Source organism: Crocuta crocuta, unplaced genomic scaffold, assembly GCF_008692635.1.
Source record: "Crocuta crocuta isolate KB4526 unplaced genomic scaffold, BGI_CrCroc_1.0 scaffold394, whole genome shotgun sequence".
In the NCBI taxonomy this organism is placed as follows: domain Eukaryota; kingdom Metazoa; phylum Chordata; class Mammalia; order Carnivora; family Hyaenidae; genus Crocuta; species Crocuta crocuta.
The window spans coordinates 606,970-629,326 of NW_027531920.1; the positions used below are offsets into that span (position 1 = coordinate 606,970).

General features: G+C 49.5%; 1 protein-coding gene across 1 annotated transcript in view; it reads left to right on the forward strand.

Moving 5' to 3' along the window:
• DLG3 (discs large MAGUK scaffold protein 3) overlaps window positions 1-16,818 on the forward strand; it is a 51,380-nt gene extending 34,562 nt beyond the window's left edge. The window contains exons 10-18 of the mRNA XM_077774970.1: window positions 6,256-6,432; window positions 6,660-6,735; window positions 7,565-7,664; window positions 11,112-11,252; window positions 13,032-13,133; window positions 13,783-13,955; window positions 14,370-14,479; window positions 15,059-15,150; window positions 16,243-16,818. Coding sequence (XP_077631096.1) covers window positions 6,256-6,432; window positions 6,660-6,735; window positions 7,565-7,664; window positions 11,112-11,252; window positions 13,032-13,133; window positions 13,783-13,955; window positions 14,370-14,479; window positions 15,059-15,150; window positions 16,243-16,349 — 1,078 coding nt within the window. The 3' untranslated portion in view covers window positions 16,350-16,818. The remainder of the gene's footprint in view (window positions 1-6,255; window positions 6,433-6,659; window positions 6,736-7,564; window positions 7,665-11,111; window positions 11,253-13,031; window positions 13,134-13,782; window positions 13,956-14,369; window positions 14,480-15,058; window positions 15,151-16,242) is intronic.
• Window positions 16,819-22,357: the final 5,539 nt, after the last annotated feature.

The window sequence follows — 22,357 nt, forward strand, 5'->3', positions numbered from 1 at the left end:
CCTCGGATTCCATGTCTCTCTCTCTCTGCCCCTTCTCTGATTGTTCTCTGTCTCCCTCTCTTTCAGAAATAAATAAACATTAAAATATATATTTTTTAAGTTTAAAGACAACATAGGGCACCTGTGTGGCTCAGTCAGTTAAGCATCTGACTTCGGCTCAGGTCATGATCTCACAGTTCATGGGTTCGAGAACCGCATCGGGCTCTGTGCTGACAGCTCAGAGCCTGGAACTTGCTTCGGATTCTGTGTCTCCCTCTCTCTTGGCCCCTTCCCTGCTCATGATCTGTCTCTGTCTCTCAAAAATAAATAAACGTTAAAAAGTTAAAAAAAAAAAAAAAAGATGTCAATGTTTTCCTGGCATGGCCCCCAGTGGTTGAGAAGTTGCAGGAAAACCCAGGATCTGTGGCTTTCCTTTGCTTCACAGAACTGTGTGGCCATAACCAAGGAGGAACATATTCAGGGTTGAAGGACAATCTTTTATGTAGACCACTTAACTGTGATTTTAGGCTGTAGATGGTAATATTTCCATAAGCTTTGTTCTCTCCTGACATAGGGTTTCCCTCTGAGCTTTCGTGGAATTCTTTTTATCTAGACAAAGTATAAGGGGTTTCTGAGGCTGCTTGTCTCCCAACATGCCATCTTGTCAATAAGCTCACATATGTGGGGTGAAACCAAAGTTCCAGAGTGGTTAAATATGGTTTTAGGTGTCTGGAGACAAATAGGTATTGCCTTCTTTTTTCCTGCTCACTCTTTTTGAGTCAGAGGTTGAAAAGTTCCATTGCTATGTCATCTAGGCCTTGCATGTGTAGGATTTCAGTTTTGGGATAGTGGTTCAGTCTGATTTAAAAGGGGTGGTGTGTTATCTATCTTGATTTTCTCTAGTTCTTGCCCTAAGGATAAAAAGGGGTGGGTAGGAAGATATAGCAATGTTGCCGAAAAAGGTGCTCTTTCATCCTCTTACCAGATCCAACCTGAGGCATTTGTAACAAGGAGTCAGTCTCTGTCACTTTTTAGGTTTCCAGGCTGTTCTTAAGAGAGATTGTCACAGCTAGATGGCCACAGTTTGGCATGCTTCTTAAAGATCTCAGGTGGGTAGCCAGCACTTTTTCAAAATGCATTAAGGTCTACTTTACATACTTTTTTCAATTATGTGAAATATGTATCATTTGAAAGGTGGTTCGACTTTACTATTAAGGCCTGTTCTTTTAGTTTCCTTCCTTCTTTCTCTCCACCCAATGTGAGGCTTGAACTCATGACGCTGAGATCGAGTCATATGCTCTACTGACTGAGCCAGCCAGGTGCCCTTGTTCGCTTTTAATTTTACTTTCCACATGAAAGTTTAGCCTGGTAATGATTAAAAAGCTGAGGCCATGAAGTCAGTCTTACAAGGCCTACTAAGTGAATGCCAGACTCCTTAGCTGGGCTGCAGACTGAGTGCCTTGCACTGCAGCCAAGCCACACGGCCTGGGTTGCTCGCCTCCAGGCCCTTGCTCACGCTGTTTTTTCTAGCCAGACAGGCATCTCCCATCTCTCTCTCTCTCTGTCCTGAACCTTCACTGAGGTCCAGTTCAAAAGTCCACCCTTTCTCATAACTTCCCAAGTTAGGTGTGACCTGTGCTCCCTCTGAATGCTTTTTTAGGCCTTGGCTTGTCCCGTCTTCGTGCCTCTCGTTACAACATACTCAGCCAGCACATTCTGCAAGGCCAGGGCTTACTTTGCTTCTGTGTCTCCCCTCTAGAAAGGTATTTTTTAGACATAGCCAAGCGGGGAGTTAGCTTTTGTTTGTTCGTGATGTGATGGTGACTTAGACCTCATGACATTTTTCTGAGATTTAAGAGCCCTGGTGTGAAGGTCGCCCACCACGCAACTCTAGATGAGGCCCTGTGTGTCTCTGGGCCTGGTTTGCGTCATCTCTGAGGAAGTTTTCTAGCTCTTAGTCAAATACAGTCTCAGCAGGAAAACAGACAAAGTGGATTTAGAGAACATCTTCATCATGGAACCGGAAAACAAATCACTGTCACAACAGTGGAAGGACTGGTGAGGAAATTGGACCTGGTAGAGAAGACCTTGGAAAGACTTGGGCTCATTAAATGCTAGGACTGGAAAGCAACTTAGAGACCTCTGAGGCTCTGATGTCCTGCAAAGCTCTTTCTCCATTTGTAGTTCTGACTGATAGAAAAGGAAATTCTTGTTAATTCATTTTACATTCTCAACTGAGAATGACATTATAGCTCAGAATTTCAAATTTGAATTATTTTCTTGTATGTCAAATTCAAATGTGCTGCTGTGTCTTTAATAAAAGCATAGTTTACACTTGATCTCAGCCAAAAGGCCGAGAAGTGATAACAAGATCATAGTTTAAAAACATTGTTTATTCTGTTGTTCGGTGTTCCTCATCCACAAATTCATCAGACAAAATCCAGACAGACTTGGGTACCACTTTTTTGTTTAAGTTAGGCATCATGCCCAGTGCAGAGCCTGGTGAGGTCGAGACCTAAGCCAAGATCAAGAGTCAGATGCTTAACCAACTGAGCCCCCTGGGTACCCTTTGGTACCACATTTTATTAGAAAATTGCCTTTTTTGCCTTGTTTGCTGGGGAACTTAGAGCCAAACATCTTCCTTATCAAAAGTAAGTGACTCAAGCCAGGTGCTTGGTAAATTTCCCCGCTTACTTTCTTGTTTTGTTTTGTTTTTTTTCCCCTTGAGGATCCGAAGGGGTGCCTGATCATATTAGATGCTCAAAACTACTTAATTAACGGATATCCTTAAGAATAGAATATTGTATCATCTTTAAAAATAGTTAGTTTTGCTGTATCGTCAATGAGATGGGAAATATTAATGATACAATTTTAAGTGATAACTAAAGTTGCCAAATTGTATGTACACAGCATATTTCCATCTCTGTGAAACCTATTTTTTGTTTACTTATTACACAGTATTGTACAGTATCACAATAGTATAAAGAATGGTTCTGAGTTACATTAAATGTGATTTTTTTCCCTTTTTTAGATTTTATATTTTTCAAGTATTCTATGATGAGCTTATATTAATGAAATATTTAATGAAATTAATGCATATGAATAGTTTAAAATCTCAAATATTACAATAACATATTCAAAAAATTAATCCTTTTCCTATTCTCTCTTTTTCTGGCTCTCCAAAGGAAACTGCTTTCAAGTATTTTGTCTGTAACAAAAAGAAATAGTAAATCTAAGTAGCCCTCAATGTGTTATGTAATGGAGGTACAAGACAGTAGGGCCATAGAAAAATAATCAGATAAAGTATTTCCACCAGGAAGGAAGCCATAGAAAAAGCTTATAGGAAAGGAGGGCATAGTCCTCTGTGGACACTAGTTGCGCAATACTGTAAAATTAAATATCATTTACCTCAAAAATGTGATATCACTAAATTAGGAGGGGTGGAAGGATGAGTGAGAGCTGTTGCCAATAGGCAATGTGTAAAATGTAAAAAAAAAAAAAAAAAAGTAACAAATAGCAAAAAGAAANAAAGCAGTTTCTTTTTGTATTGACTTATGTTTTTGAAAGTTAGAGTTGTAAAAGGAACATGTGCCTTTGGTTGAAAACCAAAGCAGACAGTGACATTCCTGGTGCGCAGTGGCCGCTGCTGGCATTCTTATTGACTTGGATTCCACACTTAGTTTGTTGTTCCTTAGCTTGTGTTATATGCGTTTTGATATTGTAAGGTATCTGAAATTCATCTTGGAAGTACACTGGCCTAGTAGTTTTATTTCAATCTCAGATGTTTAAAAAATTACCAATGACTGGATTCCTGACGTCCAGAAAACATGTTTCTTATATTAGCTTTATCATATGTACTCCCGCTTCTGTGCCGTTGGTGCAGGTCAGGCAGTCATGATTCTCTGGGGGGCTCAGATATATATTGGATTGTTCCTGGATTGTAAACAGTAAGCTCTCCCTTCCATCGTTCTACAACCTCATCCTAATCTCTCCTAATTCATTTTTTAATGCTTCTTTTTTCATTTTTGAGAGAGAACACAAGTTGAAGAGGGGCAGGGGTGGGGCACAGAGAATCTGAAGCAGGCTCCATGCTGTCAGCACAGAACCCTATGCAGGGCTTGAACTCATGAACCGTGAGGTCATGACCTGAGCCGAGGTCAGACGCTTAACCAACTGAGCCACCCAGGCGCCCCTCTCCTAATTCATTTTAACATCTTCCTTCTTCCCCCCACCAAAACGAATTTGTGCTTAATCTAAGTTCTGTTCTCTTTTTTACTACATGTGTTTTCATCTTTGGAGTCCAGGATGACATCTAGTGTTTCTCATTGCCACTTGGAATAAGGTCTTCCCCATGCACGTTTCTGTAGGAACATCTGACAGAATGCCTTCCTTGCTTTAGGAAGCTCCATTTCAAATGCAGTGCAAATGCATTCAGACTTGATCCTGTCACACAGAGCTGGAGAAAGAAACTCTTGGGCAGAGTGCCTCCTTAATCGTCTGGTCTCAGCCCCTCTCCTTTTGCTTTGTGTGTGTAAATTGAGGGAGATAAAGGGATCTATATCAGAGTTTGAGTTTTTCATTTTCAAATAATCGGATACTGATTTCTTTTTTTTTTTAACATTTTTTAATGTTTATTTATTTTTGAGAGAGAGACCGTGAGTGGGAGAAGGGCAGAGAGAGACAGGGAGACACAGAATCAGAAGGAGGCTCCAGACTCTGAGCCGTCAGCACAAAGCCCAACGTGGGGCTCCAACTCACGAGGTGTGAGATCATGACCTGAGCCGAAGTCGGACGCTTAACCGACTGAGCCACCCAGGGGCCCCTGATACTGATTTTTTAAGAATTCTGTTTTACAGAGCTTAAAAAGTAGTTGGGCATTTCATTCTGCACAGTTGTACTACATTCTGTGTTTCATTTGGGCCTGCACATGAGGAAATAGTGTGTTTTACCTTGCAGCTTCCAGGTGAGCCACAGACTACCACACCGTAGGTAGAAGTCTAAATCTTGGAACTAATTCCGGGATATCCCCAGGGCTGTGTGTACAAGTAGGGTGTTAAAAGAGAATATAAAAAAGAGTCAGAGCCTAGATTGCAAGTAGAAAAATACAAACTTCTCACTGAAGTCATCCATCCATAGTGACTCTACGAAGAGAGATCCAGTGGATGACAAAAGTAGACACTTCCACGCAGGTGAGTTTATTCCCTGAGCAGGGAGCTCGGGTGTGAAGCACCAACTTCACCAGAACCAAAGTCAGCCGTAGATTCTGAAGGATTTGTGCTTGTAGTTTTGATTTAAATTTGCCTTCAACTCCACCCCACTCTGCGATTATCCCATTTCATGTGAGGGTGGATTAATGTGCCTAACGCTCTTTTGATGTGTCACTTACCTACTCTGAAACCGTCAGGTTTCAGGGCCACTGGATCAGGTAGTATTTAAGGCCTTCCAAAATTGGCCCCAGACCTTTGTTTCTGACCTCATTTCCTAGGACTCCCAGCTACAGCCAGGCTGGGCTCCTCCTTTTCCTCAAGCCTGGATGGTATAGCTCCCTTCCCACCCTTTCCCACCGTCCCCTTTATCACTTTACTGTGTATGTCCTGCCAGAGAAACTGGCCTCCATCCTAGGTTAGTTAGGTGTGTGATGTCAGTCACATTAGTCTTCCTCCCTGAGCTTCCACCTTCCGCTGTGTAAGAGTGGGAGTCTGAACTAGGAGGCTCCGTGGTAGGGTCCTTTTGAACTTTACCATTCTGTGGGTGAATATCAGCCTTAGCTTTTTTCCTTAGTGGCCCCAGGACACAGGGCCCTTTTCTCCTCTGTGTCCCTGCAGCATTTACCATTTGCAGTTTGAGATGGTTGTTAACATGTTTATGTCCTGCCTTCAACTACTTTTTGAAGAGGTGTTTGTAAACTGGGAGAGCCTTTGGTGGAGCTAACTTGTTTCCCTAGGATGCGGGCGAGGGAGAGGATCACTCAGTGTGTTCTACTTTGGACTTCCACCTTGTGTCCGGAAGCCTCGAGACAATGGGCCACGCGAAGGATTGTCTTATTCCCCTTCTTGGGAGAGTGGGGGGATGTTTCTTTGAGGAGAGGCACATAGCGACAACATCGAGATGGAAAGGAAGATGCAGTCTTCTGGAGAATTCCCTCTGGTCTTCTCTGAGGCTGCTGGGTCTGTGCTCACTCTTTGGGGCGGCCTTCCTCCACCATCCTTTCAAGACTGCCAGGTTCCTGGCATTTCGGGTTAGGATGATGACTTTATCTTTCGCTGTGCATTTCAGGGCCCTGTTCGATTACGATCGAACTCGGGACAGCTGCCTGCCAAGCCAGGGGCTCAGCTTCTCCTATGGTGACATTCTGCATGTCATCAATGCCTCTGATGATGAATGGTGGCAGGCGAGACTGGTGACCCCACATGGAGAAAGCGAGCAAATTGGTGTGATCCCCAGTAAGAAGAGGTGAGTTGTCATGATCAGGAAGCCTTCCCTGCCCTCTTCTTGGTGTTGATTTCTTTTTTTCCCCTATTCTACTGTAAGTTGCTTGAGAGCAGTGGATGGGCTCTATTATTCCTTTTCGGTAGAGAGTTGGTACTCGGGACGTGATTATGAGTCGGTGAGCCAAAAAGTGGCTTCTGACACCATGCACTGGCAGCAAGTAACAGGACTTCTTTCTGACTCCAATACAGGGTGGAAAAGAAAGAAAGAGCTCGATTGAAAACCGTGAAGTTCCATGCCAGGACGGGGATGATTGAGTCTAACAGGGTAAGTGGGGATTCCCAAGGAAGTGCAGCCAACATGTGAAGAAGAGTAAGAAGCTGGGAGTCTGTCCGGTGCATAAGAGAATGGGGGAGCACAACAGAATATCTCTCTTTCAGGGGGCTGGCTCTGTCCTATCAGAATACTGACTGACTGCTTTTCAGAAAGCAGTGCGAGGGCACGCGGACTCTGTGTCGAGAGTGTATTCCCTCCCCTGGGTTACTGGCTCTTGAAGATGTGTTGGAGTTGGACTGTCTGGAAAGCTTACTTGTTGGGGACACACTAAACCACTTGTAGGTACCTCCCCAGCCGCAGACCCTGTCGGAGCTGTGGGGGTCCTGAACAGAAGCTGGCCTTGTTGTCCAACGAGGAAGGTCAGCCTCAGAGCTCCGACCAACCCCTCAGACCAGTGAGGCATGAGGGCTCAGTCATCCCCCCCCCCCTTTTCTTCTGTGAGCTTCATAGGCCAAAGGACTTCCGGAGCAGTAGGAGGGAAGAGAGACACGGAGTAGAGAACTCTATGTGAATGTATCAGTGGCGCCTTAGGGCATGTGACCAGGAGGCTACAGTGACCTTTGTCCTTTAGAAAGTGCCAGTGAGTGCTGTAAGTCTGCATTAGGTAGAAACGTCTAACATCCCTACAACATTTTCCTGTAAACATAATTTTCCTCTTACATCAACTTTTCATTTAATCTCATAGACTCCATTTGTGAGAGATGGTCTTTTATTTAGCTCGCCATTGTCTCCATTTTAGTTTTTCTTGCATGCTTTAAAATCCATTGTTCTGTTTTTTTTTTCTTCTGTCCTTCCCCTCCATCTTCATGTTCTTTCACAGTCGATCAAAACGAAACGTAAAAAGAGTTTCCGCCTCTCTCGAAAGTTCCCATTTTACAAGAGCAAAGAAAACATGGCCCAGGAGAGCAGCATACAGGAACGTAAGTAGCAGCAGGGTACAGAGAGCAGACTTCCCACAGCCTCGCCCTCTCTTCCTCGTTTGCACCTCCTCCTATGAGAAGACGGCAGGTGTGTGCGTGTGTGTGCACGTGTGCACGTCTGTCCATCCATCCATGTGTGCGTGTGTGTGGGGGCATACTTGCTCATTTGCTGAGTCAGCGTAGAAACTGGTGTGCACGGGGAGACACTGGGTCTCTCTCTTATCCAGCTGCTCACTCCGAAAGAATGTTGGAGGCTCTAAGCAAGAACTGCTTCCAAGGCTGCCCTAGCAGGAAGTCTCTAGCACCGGCATTGGGGGCACCAGGCTGAGTGCTGCTGTGGTGGTGATGAGCACTACTCAGCCATAGTGGCAGGTTTAGAAGAATGTTTTTCAAGAGAACCAGGTCTAGGGACTCAGGGTTGCTCTCCTGGCTTCTTCCTCTTGTGTTTTCTTTCCCTGAACTTCACTCCTTTATGTTAAGAGAAGAGCTCTCTCTTCCCTGGACACCTGGAGTGGGACCTGCTTCCTGAATTACATGTATGTGCATGTGCACCCAGGATGTCCACACGGCTCCAACAGACTCACTGTCCTCCCAGAGTAATTACAGAGCCAGCCTTCAAAAGAAAACCCTTCCTGCTTGCAGGAATTGATATGGAAGGGGGATTACTCGACATTGTCTAAATAAAGATTTATTGCAAAACAATAAACAGTAGAAAAGGGCATAAACTGAGATCAATAAACTTTTAAGAACCAACGTAATCCTGAGAAATACTCATATTCTGCCCTATGTCTTGGAAATTAACTGCTCTGACCCTAACCTTAAACACCAGGTCGTGCTGGTGAAATATTTCTCAGTGTGGCTCATGGTGAATTGTAAACCTCTCCCCTGCTGCCTCTCAAGGAGGGGCTCTGGGGTCCTGGGCTGTGGGGACTGGCAGGAGGTGGACTAGTTCCAGTAGGGAAGGTCCTTTGTCTAGGCCAGCCTGATTCATGGTCATGGTCTACGTAGGTCATTGCCATCCGGACTGGTAGCTAGTAGATCCAAGGCTGTCCTCGTCCAAATGGAGGTTATGTCTCATAATCCTGGCCAGCTTAGGAAGAAGCACTAGGTGCAGTTGGTTCTGCTCGTGAGCAGTAGGAGACAGGCCAAAGTGAGATCAGTACAGTTCACTGGATCAGCCTCAGAACCTTCATGCCGGACCCGTCCTGGGGAGGGTTTGCTATTGGGTGGCCCAGCTGAGGGTTGGGGGTTGCCCATTGGGTGAGAGTTGAAACTGCTTAGCGCTTATTGTCCAGAAGCTGAGCTCAGCCTATGCAACTCAGGTCAGCTTTTAAGGCCATACCTCACACTGCATGAAGCTTTCCCTGAAGGGTTTGGACAGAGTGAGTATTGGGCAAAATGCTCCTTGGGATGATGGTAATTCTGCCTGCTCTTTTGTGCACCCTCGGAAGGAAATGGTGATTTCAGGGGCAGAGGAGAGACCTGGGTTCTATAACTACGAATTTAGTCCAAGCAGGTACTCTAAGCCTTGGAAAGCCACCAGGCTGGTCCTGTCGGGCTATAGACTATAGACCACTTCAGAAAGGTAGTCCGCTCCAACGCCCTCCGGCAGCAAGTTGGACAGCATAAAGTGCAGGTATCTTATCTGATGTTGGGGTGATCTTTCTGTAGCAGATTTCTTAACCTCACTGTAATTATAGGTCTTCATAGTATTTCATACTTCTGTCACTAATGCTCNAGCAAAGAACCTGAGTAAGTCAAACTCGCACACCACTAACTGTATTTCTGGCATGAGTGGAGGTTCTGGGCATGGGGGTATAGGGAACGTGGGTGAGGGTAAAGGGTAAGGGGAGGACCGTGTTGTGAGAACTTATGCCACAGCAGGCGGAGGAACAAGTGGCTATGAGTGTCACACTTTTGCTCTGGATCCCTGGTACCCTAATAAAAGCCTGTCATTCATGTCTGTGTTTTCCTTTTGTACCTTGAAGGGGTGGGGAGCCATTTTGGCGCCCCACCTTAGAAATGAGGTGGGCAAGAAGTACTTCTCCAGGGGTGACCACTCAGCTCATCTCTAGCCTATTGTTGAGGTGAGGGGTACCTGCTGGTTGGATTCTTCTGCTAGTGACCCAACACTCAGGAATTGGGCTTAAGAATGAGCTGTTGCAGTCTCTCTACGGGCGAGAGTACTGTGGAGCCCTTTACCCAACATGCATCTGGGACATCCCGGTAGGTCCAGGGGCCTTGGCAAACAGCTGTGGGCTGGCTTTCCACGGAGCGTCTCTAAGGGGCTGAGCTGGGGGGCAGGCCTCAGCATTTGTGGACCATGTATGTCTAGTGCCTTGGCTTGGGAAAACTCTGACCTCTCCCGAGTGGAAAATGAAGGGACCTAGATGACAGGAAAGAGGAGCACATACACACAGCTGTGCCGGGCAGGTTCCATCCAGGTATACTCTCCTTCAATAAGTAATAAAGGCACGAAGGCAAAGGAGCTTCCTTAGGGGATTGCTCAGGAACTAGCCTTGGGGGGAGGAGGTGCCACAGCCAGTCCTTCCTACGGGGGCCACAGCATACCACAGTCTGGAACAGTGTCATCTTGGCTGAAACGAGCAGTGTCTCTGTCCATAGTTTGTTGTGTCTGTGTTCCATCTTCATTTGCCTGTCGTCTTGGGAACAGTGGGCTTTGTTTGGGCCATACTGTGCCTTGTGCCTCCTTTGAGCATGGCTGCTCTGCCCTCACTCAGATGGGGGCAAGTCCCAGTGGTCCGACACAGGAGGGTTGCCGTGGCCTCCATGTGTTCTTTGTTTGTTGTCTCCGTGTTTTGACATGTCTGTCTTCCTGTGGCTGGAGGAACATCCTCCCTCACCACTGAGGCCAGAGCTAGGAGGAGGAGGAGGAGGCTAGACAGCGGTGGCAGGAGGGCCGCTGGTGCCACTGAATGGTCAGAGCATCATTCCGTGGTGACAGCTCAACTTAGCCAGTGCTTAGCCTCTTAGCTCTGGAGCACCGCACAATTCTGGACACTGCAGGGGCTCTGCCTGGGGAGGAAAGTCAAGAGCAACCTGGTCCCTGGACTTCTCTTGGCTGCTGTCCCTGCCTTGCCTTTCCTATTGTTGGCCTTGGGAGATGCATTTTGAGATAGGATTTGGAAACCACCCAAGTCAGTTCATTTGATTCAGATGAAGAGGGTGCTGCCAAAGAACGGAAGGCTTGTAGTGTCCAGGGAGGGACTTGGCAGACCGAGAGGGCTCTGGGGACAAGTGCAAGGTGGTCAGGGGCTCCTTATCGGAGCTGTGCCTCCCAGTTGGTAGCCCGGATGTGGCAGGCCTCCCGTGGCCTGACTTGGTTGGCAGCTCAGTGTCTTGCTCCTGGAGCATTTGAGTTTTGTGCCGCGTGTGACCTCTCAGTGGTGTGTTCTGAATCGGAGTCTCTTTCTTGTTGGCTTGCAGAGGGAGTGACATCCAACACCAGTGACAGCGAAAGCAGTTCCAGTAAGTGTGTGTCACTCTCCCTCATGTCGTGTAGCTCCACCACGTGTCCCGGCCATCATCCTCATTCCGGCATTGCATGGCTGCCGTTTCCGTTCAGAGGCTAGTGCTTCTTTTAGCCATGTACACTTTGAGATCCTGGAAATGCTGTGGCCATTTTGTCCTTATGGGGTGGGGTTCAGGCCATGAATTAAAGGAGAGTATAAGCCCTGCACTTCTGGCCAGGACCTGAGTGAAAGCTGTCCCTGGGACCCTGGGAAGGGTGAGCTGCCAGTCAGTCAGTCCCCACCACAGGCATCACGGGCTGGAAATGCTGTCAGTTTTACAGATTGGCTTGGAGACCAAAAGACAAATGGCCCCCATGGGATATTGTCATGAATTGCCTTTCAAGATCTCCAGGATCTCCCGGGTTAAGGTTCCTTATCTTTGTCTTTTTTTCCTGCCTTAAATGATCCGGCAACTGCCCAGTTTTCCTTTAGCCATCCCCTGACCAAGCCAGAGAAGCCACAGTTGGAACCCCACAACCTCTGGGAGCACTGGCCTCTCGGGAGCTGTGGCGAGAGGGCCTTGTACAGCCTACCCATGAGTCTTAGGCTCAGAGGAAGCCTGTGAGCAAGCACCCTGGGGCCTGATGCAGATAGTGCTGCCTTCCCCAGCACTGCCACCAGCCATCTGGGGACCTCCGGGCACTCAGCACCAAGTGGCTTAGTGACTATTTCAGGAAAAGCTTGTCACTGCTAGGGTATATGGAGCTCTACCGTGAGGAGAGAGCAGGGCTCAGCATTGCTCTTAAAGGGTGCTGGGGACCTTAGCCCAGCCTTGAGCCCCTTGTCTGGATGTTTGTCCCAGTGCAAGGAGTTGGAGAGAGGTAGACTGTTAAAAGGGCAAAGTTAGGCTGCAGTTTTGGGGGCCTGCACGAGTGCCCTGACTCCCCTGCCTGCAGATTATGGGACATGGGCAGTGTTTCTTGACCCGCTGAAGCTTCCCCGTGATCCTTACCAGAGCAAGAGGGTAACTGGAGCACAGTTGACTGTGACCTCTAAGGACAGTTCCTGAGAAATTGGGGTGGCTTTGGGTGGAGGCTTCCTGGCTGCCAGGTCGTGTCCCTTTGGTCAGCTATATTTTGCTGAACAAGAGGACTCCTGACTCCTGTCCCAGGGGTGGCAAAGGGCTTCCCATCCTTTCTTGTCAGTGGGAAGCAGACAGGCCCACAGGGCAGGTGTTAGCAAGTACCGCCTGACCAGGCTGTTTTCTGGCAGGGGCGGAGGGGGGGTGAGGGGAATGTGGCAGGGGNAGTTAGTGTCCTGCTCGTGGGCCAGCACAGCAGTTGGCTGTGTGAGCAGAGGAGAGAGCACGGGTGGAGAGTGTCGGCACGGCTCGTTGCACATCCAGCCCCTGGGCGCCTCCTTCTTTTTAACATCTTTCTAGCATTAATAGAGAAGTGGGAAAGGGAACCCAGTGTGCATCCCTCATCGTACCTTTGTTGCTGCTGGAGGTGCCTTCCAGAAGATAGGGCAGGTTTGCAAAGATGGCAAAAGTCAATTTCAGTGGGTGTGACCGTTACCAAAAGAAAGGTCCTGGTTCCTCCCTTTAGTGGCTCCTCTGAGAAAACCTTGCCTCGCCACTGGTGCCCCTGCAGAGATTTCTCCTGAATCTGCTGGAAGGGGAGATGCTTCTGAGTGCAGACTTGCCTTGGCCTTAGATATTTTCAAATTAAAGGCTCTTTGATGTCTTTGTACTTAAAAGCCACAGAATGGCCACGGACACTCTGCTTTGTCTGAGTGGCAGCTCCAGAGCCTCGGTGTTCTAGGCAGACTTGGAGGTGGAACAGGCCGTCTGGTGGGAGGCCTCGCTCACTGCCTCCATGCTCTGTCTCTCCAGTTCACTATGCAAGGCCTGTGATCATCCTGGGCCCAATGAAGGACAGAGTGAACGATGACCTGATCTCGGAGTTCCCGCATAAATTTGGATCCTGTGTGCCACGTAAGAGCCCAGGAGGGTTTTGGGAGTGAGGCGTCAGTGCTCTGGGAGCTATTACTCTGATGTTTTAAGGAAAGGATCAGGGGGGCTAGGTCCTAGGGTTCTCTGGGAACAGGGTATATCTAACACTCTGGAAGAGATCAGGCAGCAATAGATTCCCACAAAGCTTATGGGGTTGGGAGGCCTAAGACATCAGACTGGCCTGTTTTCTCCCTTGGAGAGAAGTTTGCACGGCGATGGTCAGGAAGGATTGGACTAATGGTCGCGGTGGGGAGCAGCCCAAGGGGTGTTAGCGTGGCCTGGCAGACAGCTTGTTAGGTTCACTGGCTCCCATACCGCATTTGGCATCCTCTGCCAGCTTTTGGCCCAGGAAACCCCGCCTTTCTGGTCCCTTTTAAGCTAAAGTGAATAGCTCCCTGTGTGTGAGACCTGGTAGTTACAAGAGAAGTAGGGAAGACAAACTTCTCTTCATCTGCTTCCCCCGCCACTCCTCCACTCATCTGGAAAATATTGGAGTGGCCCTGGGACCCAGGTGAGAGAGGAACAGGCCATCCCTTTGGGCCTGGGGCAGGTCATTGTCCTCGGCCACACAGCATTTCTTCTCTTCCTTAACCGACTGAGCCACCCAGGCGCCCCTCTTCTCTTCCTTAAGATACTACTCGGCCTCGGCGTGATAATGAGGTGGACGGACAAGACTACCACTTTGTGGTCTCCCGAGAACAGATGGAGAAGGATATCCAGGACAACAAGTTCATCGAAGCAGGCCAATTCAATGATAATCTCTATGGGACCAGCATCCAGTCTGTGCGGGCAGTTGCAGAGAGGGTAAGAAGAGAGGAGATGGCCCTGCTAAATATAACCCTCAAAGGCAAAACCGAAAAGTTCCTGCTGACTCTCGGTTAGGATCCTCCTCCTCCTCCTCCTAGCACAGGACCTACCAAAGCCGTGTCGGCTCCGCATGTTCCCAGCCCCTGGAAGGAGGCGTCTGTCTGTCTCCTTCATGCAGCTCACCCCAGCGTGTCCCCACACGAATAGGGACCCTTCTGCAGATACGGCCTTTTCCGCGTGGCAGGAGCAAAATGTGGAACCTGGATGCCTCAGGGGTAGAAGCTTCTAGCCCTCTCTGAGGGGCCCTGGGTTCCCCCTACCCAGGCAGACATTTGGGTTGCCACCCGGTAACTGCTTAGGGCTGGGTAGACAGGGACTGGGTGGGCTGAGAACAAGTCTTTGCCTTTCCAGGGCAAGCACTGCATCTTAGATGTTTCCGGCAATGCTATCAAGAGGCTGCAGCAAGCACAACTTTATCCCATTGCCATTTTCATCAAGCCCAAGTCCATCGAAGCACTTATGTAAGTATTTGCTGAGACTCAGACGCCCCCAGCTAGGAGAGGGCCCTGGAAAGGAACAACAAAATGAACTGCTTTGTTGGGCAGCGGTGAGCCCCAGTGGAAGGACCAAGGAAAGTCTGCACCCCATCTCTGGTCACTGAGGGCTCCTTCTGATCTGAGTGCCGGTGCGTGTGTTCCTGGTTGTACATGCATGCATGCATTCATTATTTAAAGTTTATTTATTTTTGAGAGCGAAGAGAGAGAACACGGGCAAGGGAGGGACGGAAAGAGCGAGGGAGAGAGAATCCCGACGAGGCTCCATGCCAACAGTGCAGGGCCCAACACGGGGCTTGATCCCACAACCCGGGAGATCATGACCTGAGCTGAAATCCAGAGCCGGACACTTAGTCGACTCAGCCACCCAGGCCCCCCGTCCTGGTTGTGCTTTTAAACCTGGAAGGTTAGAGGAAGATGTTGAGCTATGGGCCGCTGCTGCTCTCAGAGGGCAGCTGAGCAGCTTTTCAAGGAGCCTGGAGTGACCCTTAGGTCAATCAAAACGTAGAATACAGTTTGGTACCACTTTTATTCTGTCTGTGGCAGGGAAATGAACCGACGGCAGACATATGAACAAGCAAATAAGATCTTCGACAAAGCCATGAAACTGGAGCAGGAGTTTGGAGAATACTTCACAGGTGAGAATACCTGCTGCCCAGCTTGGGTAACACGGGATGAACCAGACCACATATTCTGGAAGTGTCTCCAAGAGGCTTAGAGACCCTGCACAGACTTTCGGGATGCTGTCGTGGTCACACCTTTTGAAAATACTCAAGTGCCTACCGTCTAGCTGGAGGATAACCATTTGGCAGGATCCATCACCACCACGCACTGCTGCCTTAGATCATTTGGTTCATCTTGTCCTCACGTCCCTGCCACCTCTAAGGCTCCCCGTGTCATTTTGCTTCCCTTCCAACTCGTTCCCCCCGCCCCCGATCCAGTACTCGGTTTTGCACGTTGTAGGTGCGGCGTATATGTTTGTCGATGATGCTCCTTCCTCCATGTGGTATTCCAACTGTCAGCGTGTGTGTGCGCGCGCGTGTGTTTATATGCTCAACTGTCCCAGAAGGTCAGTTCCTAAAAGGTTGTGACAGTTTCTGTGTCCCATGTTGCTTACCTTTAAAAGGACAGTGCCCTGTATGTGCACGTTGGTGCTAAGTAAACCCCAGCTGGTGGTGCCACCAGGTTATGTAGGGAAAGCATTCATGGCCATACTCTCAGAGCCGGGCTTTTAGAGCTCCCTTTACCGTTACGTCCATGTCCTTCCTTATGTGCCGGGCCGGCCTCTGACATGGAGCAGATGTGACGGCCCCAGGAGCGCTGCCTCTTGCTGGAAAGTGTTTCTCTCTTCGGATAACTGGGAGCTGCCCAGTCTTCCGCGAAGGCTGTTTAGAATGACCTGCTGCTGACCTCATGGCAGCCAAGAGCAACACAAGCCGCGAGGTCTGGCATCTAATGGGGGGGCGCTCGGTAAACCTTTTTTGAGCAACACGTGTTCCTCTTCGTTGCTGCTTAGTCTCACTGTCTCAACAAGTTGACATTAAGCCCTGGGCTTGGAGCACCTGCCAGCTTCCCTCGCTGCCCTGGGCCCACAGGCTGGTGAGACCGGCGCCTGCGTCCGTGCGGGGGTCTCTGCCAGGCTGAGCTGTAGGGTGGCCGGGGCAGGCCAGACTGCCGGGTTGGGAGTGCTGTGGAGCATGCTAATCATTCTTTTCTCCTTTTCACTTTAGCCATTGTACAGGGTGACTCACTGGAAGAGATTTATAACAAAATCAAACAGATCATTGAGGACCAGTCTGGGCACTACATTTGGGTCCCATCCCCTGAAAAACTCTGAAGACTCCCTACCAAGCACTCTCTTGTGAACAGAAGACATCAAGTCCCTCTTCCCTCCTCCCTCTTCAGTCCTGTCCCCACCAGGAGAACAAATGACTACTGTTCTTGTCCCCTTTTTTAGATAATGTCCCTCAAAATTGAGTTTTCTAGTCCTGTTCTGTTTTTTTTAAACTTCTTGTTTGGTTTTAGTTTTCTTTTTGGGATGATGCCATCTCACTTCATCATGTGACTGTGCCCATTCCTGCATGGACCTTTCCCAAGCGCTAGCACAGGTGCAGATCCATCAGAGTCATTGTTTTCATAAGAACCAAGCAGAAGCGAAGAGAAGAGGACCTGCTGGAAAGATAGGCTCTGGACAGCTGCACGGCTTGTGAGGCGAGCTCAGCGCGCCGCGTGCCGAGATGCCCCGGGCGCTTCTGCCTGTCGTGCTGCTGTCACGCAGCGCTGAATGGTGCAACGTATGGCGACCGAAAGNACTGTGTTATTAGAGAAATGCTTTAATTTTCATATTCCAATCAGATGGCATCTTCTATCCCAGCTGGTTGGGGAGGGATCGGAAGCGGTAGTAAGTGCTGTACCAAGGGCACTCGCGTGTGGTCATTCTCTTGAAAGCTGAGGTTTGCTCTAGGACGGGTCGGTGAGCAGGGCTTGTGCCTGGGGGTGAGAGGGTTGGAGACTCGACCCTAAAGGAGCTGCTGCCCTCGAGGTGCAGTCAGTCCTGTGCGTGGACAGAGAGAATGGCTAACAATGCTCCATATTAAATTGCCTATTGTTTTCTGCCACCTGATGTGTCTGCATGAGAGGTTTCCTTTTTGTTCATTTTTAAGCTGCTGTTAAACCAAAACCATGTTGTGCTTCCGTGTCAGCCTTTTCATTATTCCAAATTATACTTTTACTATTTAAGTGAATGCGTAGAATCCAATTTGACTGTGTTTTAAAGGCTCATGCTGCTGCGGAGGAGCCGGGCCTTGTGATAGAGAGATAGGTGACCCAGGCTCGGCTGTCCAGTCAGCAGAGGAAAAGCGGGGCTGGGGCTCCGTGTTGCGACCTGTCCCTTTACTCCTGTGCCCGAGGTGCACTGGACTCCGCCAAGGCCCCTTCGGGGGAACCCCCCCACCCCCGAACAGGGATGGGGCGTCACTTGCCTTCCAGTTCTGTACTGGGATGATGGGACAGCACTGGGCTTGGCCAGCCACGTAATGAGGAGTTTGCTGTGGGGTTTTTTTTGCAGCTGCTTCATACGCCCTACCCTAGCACCCTCACCAACAGCTGGTAGCTTATTGTTTCCTCAAGAAAGTGGACTTTAAGGCTGTCTGACCCATAGAGCCGAGATTCACTCGCTGGTGAGAGGCAGAACCTTGTTGGTTTTTCCCAGAGTCAGAAGGCAGTGACTATGGTCAAGGGAGTTTTTCCCTTACCACGAGCGCAGGTGGCAGGTGCGGCTCAGGCCCCGCCCCTCTGTGCCCTTTGGAAGCCACCATGCCTCTCTCAACCCCACAATGGAGGCATCGCACAGGGGAAGAGAGCGTGGACACGCTTGGCCCCAAGGGCGAGTCCCTGGTTTCGTAGCCTGCTGGGTTGTGACCGGTGCAGACGACGCCACATGGCAGACGATTTGAGTGCCACCAGCCAAACGTAGGAAATCTGTTAACAGTCCTTCTTCCAACGTAATGAGGCCACCTGTAAAGTGTGGGGCCCAGACAGAGGGTGAAGAAAGGGCAGCAGCTTTACCTGGGCAGTACACTGGACCAAAGGCAAAGAGGGATAAAGCGATGGCTGATGGTGACCCTGGTGAGGAGGGGGGTGAGCAGGGTGTGTTGATTTCTCCGGTGTTAAGTGATGTACTCTGAGTGACACTCAACCTTCTGCGCCTCCCAGGGAAGAACATCAAGATTCAAAGTAAGCATGACACTAGTTGGTTTACCAGTGTTCCTTCCAAGGAGACATATATTTTTTAATAAACGATAGTTGCAATGAACTGTGGCTCAGAGACCTTCTTGAAGGAGTGGAGGAGAAGGGAGGGTGGGGGCACAGCAGTGGGGAGAAGGCTCCAGCCTCTGGGGTCCTCAGTGACTGGCAGCTGACTGAGTCGGGCATTCCTCTGGATGGTTTGAGACCACTGCGGTTGCGCCAGGTCCTCTGTGAAAGCTGTACGCTTGGCCTTCCTCCGCAGCCCCCAAACGTCGCCTCACATAGCACCAGCCAGTGGGGGGTATGTCCGTATTCTTGGTGGCAAGACGTTGACATTTCCCCGAAAGGTACAAAAGCTGTGAGGCCCCTGCTGCAGCAAAGACGTTCCGTAGGGAAAGCAGGGGCCAAGCCAGCAGCAGGGAGCGGAGTCATAGATATGGCAAGAAAAAGCTGGCCTGCCAGCTCCCGATGTTTCCAGAAAGCACTGAAGGTTCAGGGGAGGCCCCGGTTGGCAGAGCAGGTGGCCGTCCCCCTGCCACCTCCTGAAGACAGCAGGAGCACTGGGAGCAGGAACGCGCACCAGTGGCTGATGGCGCTGTAGCTTCTGTGGAACAGCCTGAGGAGGCACCGCTGTGATTACGGGCAAGAGCAATGACCCACCGGAAGAGCAGCCCTGCCGTGTGGGCTGAACCACAGGAAGAGCGATAACCCTCACCTGGCCGTGGGGCTTTCCAGTTTGCAGGGTGCTTCCTTTGACACGCCTCTCGCATTTGCTAGAAGGCAGCCCGACAAAATGGAGTCCCCAGAGTGCTCCGTGAGGACTTAAGGGAGCCCAGCTCCCAAGCGCAAGGGGAACCAAAAGCTGGCCTGGTCACCCCACCGTGTGACGCTCAGTCTGTCTCAACAGTGGCAGTTCCTCCTAGGGGAGGCTCATCTGAGGAAAGTTCAGCCCCGGCGGGAAGATCCCGAGCAGCTCAGAAACCCCCTGGGCAGATAGACCCTTCCCGGCCCTAAGCTCTGCCGTGACCAGATGGCTAGAGCCCCGTCTCCACGCGGAGTCCGTGCCGGGATGTCTCCCCAGTTCTGCTGCTGACAGCCCGGCTAGTCACGCCTCGCTTTCCTCATCTCTAACCTTAAGTGGAAACATTTCACAGGATCGTACTCACGACTACAAAAAACATTTGTTCAGAGACACGTGACCAACTTTGTCTTAAGGCAAAAGTGCTGCTAGAGATTAGCTAGTGAAGTAAGCCACATCTTTATCCAAACTGTGTAGAAGTCGTGCTCAAGGACGAAACTGATACAGACGCAGAGGAAAGTGGTAGTTGAGCAGCAGGACTGGAGAGAGCCTGGAGGTTCGAGGGTCAAGCCAAAAAGGATGGGACTGTAGGGAGCCTGGGCTCGAGCAGAAAGGGCAGTGCTAAAGGGATTGGAGTCCTTTCCAAGGGACAAGGCTTGTCCGGTGCCAACCCCTGGAAGCCCAGTCAGAGAACCTTGTAGGAATGAGATGAATATGTGTTCAGAGAGCCGGTAGCTCTTTCGAGGCAATCCAGTCCAACAAATGAGTGCCGAAGTTGGGAGTAGCACACCACGTCATCCGGGCCCTGCCTGGCAGGATTCACTCGCTCTCCGTATTTCCAAATTCTGTCCTTCGTGCCTGTTCCCACCCAGGATTTCATGGCCTTGGTTCCATGGACCCTTTTATCCATTCAGTCCGTGCTTTGGCACCTCTAGGACATTTTGTCACCACACAAATAACTTTTTTGTATGACTTTTGAGAGACAGAGAGGGTACAAGCGAATGAGGGGCAGAGAGAGGGAGAAAAAAAGTGGGACTTGTGCTCACCCGACGTGGGGCTTGAACCCACGAACCGTGAGATCATGACCTGAGCCAAAGTCGGACACTTAACCGACTGAGCCACCCGGGCGCTCCAGTGCTTTGCCCATTTTGATTCACTTATTGGCAGCCCTATGAGGTAGGTGCTCACATTGTCTCGTTTTCCAGATGAGGAAACAGGCACAGGGAGGTCACACAGCTAACAACCAGCAGGGCCGAGTCAAACACAGGCTGGCTGGCTGCAGTACTTGTGCTCTTAGGTGCTACACTGTGCTGCCTCTCACTTTGCCACACCTGGAACATTTTAGTGCCCTTATCTCTCTCGGCCTTCCTGCCCGTGGCTCCTCTTTGAGAGCAGAGACTACGTCATCTGTAAACCCGCAGCATTTAGCACAATACCCATCACGAAGCAGGTGCTCAGTAAAAAAGCAGAGATGCACTAGTCTCTGGCTCAGCCTTGGTGGGGATGGATTTGACTAGGCCCAAACCTGTGGGGAATATGAATTTTCCTTTTTTGTTCTACGGAGAGCTTCCGTTCTGGAGTCCCCGCAACTTCCTGTGGGATCTTGCTCCATCAATTCTGACTCCTTTTCATTTCCAACCACTTCCTCTCCCTCAGCTCCTCCCCCCTTCTTTTCACTCTGCTGTCTTCTCACCAAGAGTTGAACAGTGTCCCGGCTCTGCTACCACTTCCTGACCATCCACCATCCGCGTGTTCATTCAACATGCTTCGTGAGTGCCAGTAAGTTCTCAGTGTCAGCCATAACCTCCCAAGCATGACGTTCAGTTCAAAGACTCCTTTGTGACCCTTAGAATGGTAGAAAGCTCAAAATGCCATGTCCCCGCTCTCACCGTTGATGTCATTTCTCCCTGGACCTCCCGGGCTTTTCCTTGACAACTTCCCTCACTCTTCTCCCATATCTCCTGAGTGCCACCACTTGCCTGGTCACCCGGGCCCCAAACCTGAGGTCTCCCTCTTTGGTCATGTCCAACCTCCTACCACAATGTGTTGATTCCTTATGGTGTCTGTTCAGTTTGGTCCTTTGCTCTCATCATTGCTGCCCTTAACGCCCGCAATAACAAGAGCCACAGCTCGGTGAGCACTTAGTGACATAGGCACCGTGAGTGCCTATCTCAAGGACCTGTGAGTCCAGTTGGGGGAGAGCGAGGAACAAGTCAATGACCAAGTATATAATTACACATTATGCAAAACACTCTGAAGGGCACACACAGGATGTAGCAACAGGGGATAATATAGTGAGAGGACCTGCTTATAGAAGGTGCCCGGGAAGGCTTCTCTGAGGAGGTGACATTCAGGTTAAGACTTGTAGGATCAGTAGGATCCGCCTGGTGGAAGAGGGGGCGTGGGATGTGGGATAACGAAGTAGTTGCCACCCTCCACTGGCCCCATTCTGCTTATCCAGGATTATCTCCCGATGGCTCTCTACAAACCAGTCTAGATGATTTGCCTTGTTTTTATTTTTTCAACCTGTGAGCCAGGCCTTTGTGTGGAGCGTTTCCGGTCCTCATGTCTATGAAACCCTTCAAGCTCCAGCTCAAATGTCATTTTCCACGAGGATGTCACTGGTCAGTCGAGGACAGCTTTCCCCTTGCCTTCTTTTGCGCCACTCCAACAGGTTATACGGAACACACCCTGTTCCTCCTTGCGCGGTAGCTGGCTGTCCATTAGGTACTTCTCCAGCCAGACAAAAAGCTGCTAGAAGGCTGGGATTGCATCTGGTATCTTTGTATCCCTCACGGCAGCTAATATGTGCCAGTCGCTCAATAAATGATTTTTGAGCGGGCTTCCTCTTTCTGGACCTCACTGTCTTAATCTAAAACATGAGGAAGTTGCATAGATGAGCTCCAAGGCCTCTCCCATCAGTGAGGACAAAAGAGAAATTCTAAGGGACATGCACTATGAATCGTCCAGAAAAACAAACTTCGTGCCTTTTGCAATCTTTGGTTCAGAAAAACATGAACGGCGACGCAGATGACCGAGAAGGTTTAACTACAGCTGCCAAACGACATGGCACATGAGCATATTAGGTTTCTACACAATTAAACATCACACACACACACAGGCCATGTGCCTGCTGCGAGAGACCAAAGGATACAGAAGAGATGCGTGGACTGTGACAGGGCGAATGTCCTTTTCCCAGCTGGGAAGACGGCTAGGATTCCAGGACAGCTTTAAAAGAAAATGGAAATTTTTGTCATAGAACAAGGTGCAGATTTTGGTTTCTTACAGCTGGAGAAAGA